This window comes from Cimex lectularius, unplaced genomic scaffold (assembly GCF_000648675.2).
Source record: "Cimex lectularius strain Harlan isolate CLEC.00 unplaced genomic scaffold, Clec_2.1 scaffold7, whole genome shotgun sequence".
NCBI lineage: Eukaryota > Metazoa > Arthropoda > Insecta > Hemiptera > Cimicidae > Cimex > Cimex lectularius.
Genome location: NW_019392731.1, coordinates 2991086 through 2999129, shown reverse-complemented (window position 1 = coordinate 2999129; position 8044 = coordinate 2991086). Strand labels below are relative to the sequence as shown.

The following is an 8044-nucleotide window of genomic DNA, read 5'->3' as shown; positions in this document are numbered from 1 at the left end:
TTCATCAATTTTTTTAAATACTTTTATTCAATATGTTTGTCCACTCCACTATGTAGCAACAAAATATTAACAAACAATATGATTCATCCCACAATAATAACTCTGATAATCATGCATTCAGTTCAAATAAAATAAAAACTAATTAAACGGATTGTATTTATTTATTTTTTTTACTTACAAGTGATTTAGAAATTAATATTCAATAAGTTGAATGTAATAAAAAGTGATATACGCTGAGATATACATTTCAAAACACGGCTTATTGCCATTGCTCATTTCTTCGTTTTTTGCTCTATTTACAACTTTTTGTCCAATAAATATAAATTTGTCCTTTGATATTTTAAAACAAATGTGTAAAATTTGAGAATTTTATATGTGAACTGTGATTTTTTAAAGTAATTTTTTTTTTTATATAAGCCAGGTTTCACACCCTCATTCTTTCATCCCCTGTTCGTTCGTGTCACTTTTCCGACATTTGTTGCATCCTAGTATGTACATAGTTTATATAGAAATAATAAAACATTTTATTTTCACATCATAGAACTGACATCATCACCCCCTCATAAACACGCTTAAACTCACTTTTCAAAGTCTTTTCTTTTGAGCCGTTATGCGGGGGCGGTTTTAATAAGGATATTAAAAATAACAGATTAATCGATATTAAATTTAATCATTCACTTTAATACATATATTACATTCATCTTGTGAAAAAAACGTATTTAACATAAAAAATACTGTTTACGGTATAACTCATCTGCGACGATTATTGCAAAAGAACTATAATGCTATAAAATAACAGTTTATCGCTTAAAAAATATACATTCTGTACAAGTTATTAAATTATACTTTTTTTCTTCAAAAAATATACAATTTGAACAAAAAAACTCAATCTGAGATCAAGTGATTAAATTATATAAATGAACTCCCCGCACTGAAATGAGATCTTTCACTTTACGAACGTCTTTGGTTGATCCACGATTCTGAAGGAACTCTAAAATAGGTAAGGAGCGAGGAGAACCACCGGCTTTGACTAGAAGACTCGAACCGTACGACAATCGGCAAACTATCGGCTGAGGATTTCGTCTATGGTGAATCCCATTTTCGGCCTCGGCTCCGGCTGTGGTTCCGTGTGAGTGAGGAGATGCGTCTTAAGATTCGATCTCTGGTTAAAAGAACGGCTGCAGACAGGACATTTGTGGGGCGACTCTTCCAGATGAAGGATCTTGTGGACGGCGAGGGTCCTGGACTGGCAAAACCCTTTTCCGCACTCGCCGCATTTGAAAGGTTTCTCTTTGCTATGAATATACCTACAACACACGATAAAAATCAGTGCCTGTTTTCCCAAGAGGAGAAAAAAATCTGCCGGGTGGCGGCTTACCTGTGATCTCTGAGGTGATCTTGCCGCCTGAAAGCTTTTCCGCAGATGTCACACGAGTAAGGGCGTTCGTCGGTATGGGTCCTCTCGTGAATAAGCAGGTTGTAAGATTTGGTAAACTGCCTGTTGCAGAATTTGCAGATGAACTGTTTCTTCGGCCTGGTGTACGGCTTGTGCTGGGGCTGTGGGATCTGCTGGGCGGGCGGAGGCGGATAAGCACCCCGGAGCCACTGAGCGAGGAGTAGGGTAGAATATCCCATATCGGGGTAGATCGGTTCCGGGGAACCGGAAGACCTCGCCGGGCTGCCCTCGGGGGAAGACGTGCTGCGAGGGGGTGTCAACATCGTGATTTCCTCTTTTACCCCACCTTAAAATGACAATCCGAAAATGAGTAAAATTTTCAGGGAAACTTTAAAAGTACGACTAGAGTAACGAGCGTTTACCAGGATGGATGTGAAGCATGGACAAGCACCGGTAACAGTCAGGCTTAGTACAATAGGAGTTCATGTTCCACTACTAAGTTCAGAAAAACGACTGTGCTCTCCTTGGTGAAAGAGCGGGTCGTGCAGAAGGGCCGGGCGTGGCGCATGCCCGACGTTCCTGCTCTGTGATAGGACGATTGGTAAAAGAGTGGGGCTCAATCCCCTCCATGAGGCGCGCCCCAAAGGAAACCGCAAAGCCCATTATGTCACAACAACCCCTTGTCACCCTGATTTACTGCAAACCCCCGTCGTAGGGTGGACAATTGTTGGTACACAAATAGCCCCCACCGGGTGACAACTATTTCAACTGTTATTAAATTTTCAGGTCTGTTTTGCCGAGTGGCGTCGCCCTGATTTGTTGCCCGCGACTAATTTTCTACCGTCCCTAATTGAAATATAGCTTGCACAAATGCCTCTAACCATTACAATGGCTGAAACAAGTACTAAAATATGAAAAAAAAAATTATATCAAAATAAAACAATTAACAATTATATGATATATGGTTTATTGTTCCAAATTTCATGTTCACCACGTTTATCGTAAATTGATTTGAATTTTAAGGGAAAACAACGTCATTAACGTGTACAACGTAAATTTGAAACCTGTATGAAAGACAAAGACAAAGTATGATCTAGGATAGATAGGTTAAAATGATCGCAAACTACCAAAGTCAGACCTGAAGAGGAAAATTAACAGTTTTTGTTGTAAAAAAGAACAACAAATTGAATCACTCGCTGATATAATCAAAAACGATAATGTCTCTCACTCACTCACTCACACACACACACACTCTCTCTCTCTCTCTCTCTCTCTCTCTCTCTTTCTCTTTCTCGCTCTATCTCTATCTCTCTATCTATCTATCTAAATATCTATCTCTATATATCTATGTAAATATCTATCCATTTATGTAGCTGTCTTTATCTCTTTATGTCTATCTATCAGTATCTATATTTTATCTATTTATCTCTATCTACTTTATCACTTTATCTATTTCTGTATATCTATTACAATCTTTCGGTCGTATACCCTGCACACGAGCTTTGATGACACGAGAAAATGTTGAATCCTTCACTGTTTTTCGTAGTATCTGTTCTCGTTTTTCACCCATTCTTTCCTCAATTTCTCTCTCTCTCTCTCTCTCTCTCTCTCTCTCTCTCTCTCTCCCTCCCTCCCTCCTATATCACTCTCACTCACTCACTCACTATTCCTCCCTCCCTCTCTCCATTCTCAAACATATATCTCATTACCTATACCCACTTCAATTTATCTAATGATATTTCTTTTTTACGCTCTCTTCGTCCACTAATTAACACCTAAGAACTTTAAATCGACCTATAATTTTTATATAAAGTGGTGTTGAGATGAAAAACTACTGTCACGAGCAGGACTCGAACCCTTGCTCAATACGCCGCTGCTCTAACCACTTGAACTATCATCTCAATCACACTTGACGTAAAAACTATATATCAATGTGTGGTCTTTAGTGACCGTTAGCCAATGATTATGGACATCGTGAAGTGCGGTCTAGTGTGACGTAGGTTTTAGAAAAACATTTTCTTTGTCGTGCCAACTTTTCGATCTTTATTGAGATCATCAGGGCCTGGGATTTATAAACATTGTTTAAATTTTACAAGTACATGTAGGAGGTGAAAAAATGAATTTATGCAATGCTAGAAATTTGTAAATCTAAAATTCCTGCCAGTCTCCTTGTAAACATATGTGATAATTTGCTTATAGCACGCTCTTTAAGCTAATTTTGTTTGCCTTTAAGTAAACTTTGCTGAGAAATATTCCCTTCACAATTTTTTCATACCTCCCAACTCATTCTTCCACAGATGAATGGCTGAATTCCGTTATCAAAATTTTACCCGTAGTTCCATCGGTGTATTTGCTCTTACTTGTCGCATTTTCTCCGACTGTTTAGAAAAATTACACAGCACCGATGCGAACGTGACACACGACTGAACAAAACGTGTCACACGTACGTTAATGACACGAGAAAAAGTTGAATCTATAACTGTTGTTGAAAGTAGTACCCGTTCTCCTTTTTCATACATTCCTTCCTCAATTTGTCTATCTTTATCATATCTCTCTCTCCCTCCCTCTCTGCTGCTCCTTCCTCTCTCTTTCAAACATATATCTAATTATTTAGATCCATCTTTATCATCAATTACTTTTACTTCCTTTATTTTAGAATCCATGCACTTTTGTCAATTTGTCATTACTGATAAACGCTGAGGTGCACGTAGACTGAATACGAAGAACGCATCTGCCGAAGGATAAACAGGGGTAATAGGAGGACAGGAATGACATATAATAACCGACCAGCTCACGTTTAGGCCGTCTATTGTCTAACAATCGCCCTATTTTCTATTGTCTAGTAGTCTTTTGTCCCACGTCATGATCTGAAGGAAGACAATTTCAAATTTCACACGAGCAAAGCTGTTAACCCAGCTTCTTTACAACGAAAACTTAGGAACTACAACCAAGTTTGCAATTTAAACAGTGGAATTGCTCATTGTAAAACATAAAGTATATAAGTCAAATTGGTAGATTATTTCGCATCACAAGTACGATGGATTTTAGGAAATGGTAAGCTACTATATGATGGCCCAATTTATCGCACACAGGGGCTGATATTCTCGTATAAATAAGGGTTTTAACTCTTGTAAATAACATCATCCTACTAGCACATATATTATTGAATGGCAGATGTATGTGTTGTAGAATTGTTGTATGGGCTGTTTGCATTTCGGAATTTCGTCAACTTCAATCTTCCCAGTAATTCTAGTAGTCCTTTCTTTTAATTGTGTTTATGTTAACTTTTTTATTTATCAATTTATTGTCTTGATGTGATTATTATCAGCATTGATATTGTAATTATGTATAGAAAATTAGAGAAAGGCGAATTTTTGAAGGAAGAAAAAACATTCCTTCAACGAACGTCCGAGGAATAAATCACTTTCATCAGGACTTTGAAATTTTTAATTATTTAAACGGTTAACAAATAAACATTCGTCTAGTCTGTATATAAATATACAAAATATAGAATTTATGATAAATTCACCAGTTTTGCTTAGTAGGTGGATAGATCATCCGACTGGTTAGGCATAGATCAAAATGATCGGTAATGACCAAATTACAGGTTCATCACCCCACAGAGCCACGGATAAATCACAGAATTTCACATTATCATTTTTGCATAAGAACAATTTCAAATGCTTAACAAGACAAAAAGTTTTGAAAATACATCATTTTAGGCTTATTAAGAGGCTTAATCAAGCTAACGTTCTGATTAGTAAAATAAAAATAATTATTATTATTAACATTTGTTTTAGGCGAGATGGAATTTATTATAAATTTACCAGTTTTGTTTAGTAAGTGGACTGATATTAGATCTATCTAGAGTTTAGGCATAGGATAGACCAAAATGATTGGTAATGACCAAATTACAGATTCATCTCCCAGCAGACCCACGGATAAATCTCAGAATTTCACATTGTCATTTTTGATTGGAACAATTTCAAATGCTTAAGGTTTGAACTAGCAATAAACTAGCCACCAAAGTTTTGGAAATACAACAATAGACTTATTAAGAAGCTTAATTAATCTAACTTTCTGATTAATAAAATAAAAATAATAATTATTATTAACATTTGTTTTTGGCGAGAAACAAACACGATATAATATTGATATTAGCCATTAATAATAATTTTGTTCTAAAAAAATCAGGGATAAGGCCAATTCTACTAACAAAACGATCAACTGTTACTCAGAATCCGCTATTTTTGAAACTTTAAGTTTCAGTTTTCTAAGTAGAGAAAAAAGTCCTGAGGAAGGGATATATTTGTCAAAAACTTGAAGAAAGAATTGAGTTTTCATTTATTTTCTTTCAAATTTGCCTTATACCTGAATTGTTCAAACTAAAATAGTTAGTTACTAAAATATATAGACTAGTTAGACGTTTTTCACTTTATCCCTGAACTTTTACATATAATTTATCAAGTGAATAAAACAATCTATAAGAGAATCTGACAAAGAGACAAACAATGGGCCAAACTTAAATAAAGTTGATTCAGTTATGTAAAAATTATTCAGAGGAAAAAAACAGGTACTACGATACTGTTACGTCTTATTGTACATAAAACGTAACAAAAACAAAATCATACGAGGCGAAAACACCGAAAGTTATTTTTATCAGTGAACACCAAGGCAGTGTGTGGAGTTCTATTGAAAATTATTTTATAGCGCGTGGCAAACAGGCGGGTTATCTGCACAAAAAAGGAATTGGGGCAAAGATCCTATAAAACTCTAGTTGCCCACATTTCGATAAAAAGGCCGAAACGTTATCGACCATTTACTCGGCAGATTATAAAAGTCGCTTCTATTGCGTCTACTGTTTGCAGGATATTGGGTCTGTGTTTTTCTATCTAACGGTCAATATTTTGCAATCGCCGTCTGAAGGAGTCCGATTATCCCAGCGGCCCCTTTGAAGGTCCGACGGCGAAGATGAAAAAATGTTATCTCCACCGGGCATACACTTTTGTGCCTTATCGGCCCGGTTGGACGGGGCTCGTTGTCGGGAAATGCACCGGTTTCCTTTGTACGTTCTAATACCGGAGGACACACACGAAGCGGACAATGGGGCCTGACAATCTCTTTCGCCCTGTTTTCCCTTCTGCTTCTCAATAAAGCACTTACGGCATTTTACACTTGGCACCCTCAGAAATTCGTTTGCATTGCTAGGACGCCCTGCTGAGCAGGCTCAATAACGCCTTATTGAAAAAACACCCCATTCGAAGACAAGCCATTCCAAACACTGGACAACATACGTTTCCTCGATTTTTTTTTGGTACAGTACGCCGATATAAAAGCACCTAATTTTAATAATCACATCATCATCAAATCATTAACGAGACTCTTAAAATTGACACATAATTTTATTGGCTGTCAATTAAAAAAAAGAAAAAAATTATCAACTCCCAATTAAAACTATTGGAATTAATTATTATGTTACAAAAAAGTTGAACTTGTAGTTTGAAGCTTATAAGAATGTTACATACAATACTTTTCATAAAAAGATATAATTTGTTTGTAGGTAAATAAGGTCCATATTTTGATATGGCAGATGTGAAAACACAAGGCCAAAAAAGAATAAAAAGGTCCATATTAATAATGGTTTTTATATAATTTGTTTTCTGTAACTATTGTTAAGTAAGTGATAATTCTTGTCTGGTCTTTTTGGATTTTCCTTCCTTGGAGTACAACAAGGAAATTGCCTTGGTACACTCCTACGTAGAGTTTACACTGCCGGCATCCCTAAGGTATGGTAAAATGACTTATTGGCTATACACGGCAGTACGAAGATCCAGAATAACCTATGGATCTAAAATCTGGTGGAACAAAGCTCAACAAAAAGTAACTACCCAAATATTAGGCAGCATACAAACTAGCATTCCTACGTATCACAGGGGCAATGAAAAACAACCCCTACAAATATATTAGAAACTCTGCTAAACCTACCTCCACTGGAAATATTTATACAAGGAGAGGCTAGGAAAAGCTCATTTAGACAATTCGAGCAAAGAACCATAATTAAGAAAATCAGACACCCATTCTTAAAAATGGGGATCTTCGAATGCGAAACAACAGCTCAACGGAGATTTAACCTAACATGCGAAAAAAAAACTTAGGGAATCAAATTGTAGCAGTAGTCAATGACCTGATCTTCTAAGGAGAAGGATTGAGTATATTGCACTGAACTAAGAAACTAGAAAGGTACAATAAGCTGCACAATACAAGCAGCAGTGCCTGAGGAGCACAAACCCCGCTTCCAAGAATCCTTTTTACCATACCATACCATTCCTAAGAGTCCCAACATATCACTTTTCCTATCTTCCGAACCCATTTAACAGTTGACTCCAATATCCAAGCTTAAAATAAACTCCAACGATGGGCCGAAACATTGGAGAATGTAAAAAACAATGATAGAAAAGGCATCTACATTACTTTACCCCAACCTTGTGACATATCTTACCATTTTGCAAAGCATTTTCCTGTCAAATGGACCTTTTTGGTTTTGAAAGTAACCCCCTTTTTTACTCTTCTCCGTCAATAAATCAGTAGACTTTTCGTTGGTTTCATCCTTATTTTCTCACTTAAACCAAAGTTTAGTAATATAATGCC

At 36.3% G+C, this 8044-nt stretch overlaps 1 protein-coding gene across 1 annotated transcript; it reads right to left on the bottom strand.

Moving 5' to 3' along the window:
• Positions 1–661: 661 nt before the first annotated feature.
• LOC106668584 (protein sister of odd and bowel-like) lies at positions 662–1924 on the bottom strand. The gene is made up of 3 exons (XM_014397480.2): positions 1819–1924; positions 1379–1742; positions 662–1307 (listed from the first exon to the last, which is right to left on the bottom strand). Exons 1-3 carry the CDS (start codon positions 1880–1882, stop codon positions 1064–1066), a joined length of 672 nt encoding a protein of 223 aa, XP_014252966.1. The 5' UTR covers positions 1883–1924; the 3' UTR covers positions 662–1063.
• Between the last annotated feature and the right edge of the window lie 6120 nt (positions 1925–8044).

What these genes read in the sequence shown, in the direction of transcription:
- LOC106668584 (XM_014397480.2), bottom strand. Translation starts at nt 1,882, where the DNA reads ATGAACTCCTATTGTACTAAGCCTGACTGTTACCGGTGCTTGTCCATG. An exon ending in CATGCTTCACATCCATCCTG is followed by an intron (nt 1,743 to 1,818) that starts GTAAACGCTCGT and finishes TGTCATTTTAAG; the next exon opens with GTGGGGTAAAAGAGGAAATC. An exon ending in GATCACCTCAGAGATCACAG is followed by an intron (nt 1,308 to 1,378) that starts GTAAGCCGCCAC and finishes CGTGTGTTGTAG; the next exon opens with GTATATTCATAGCAAAGAGA.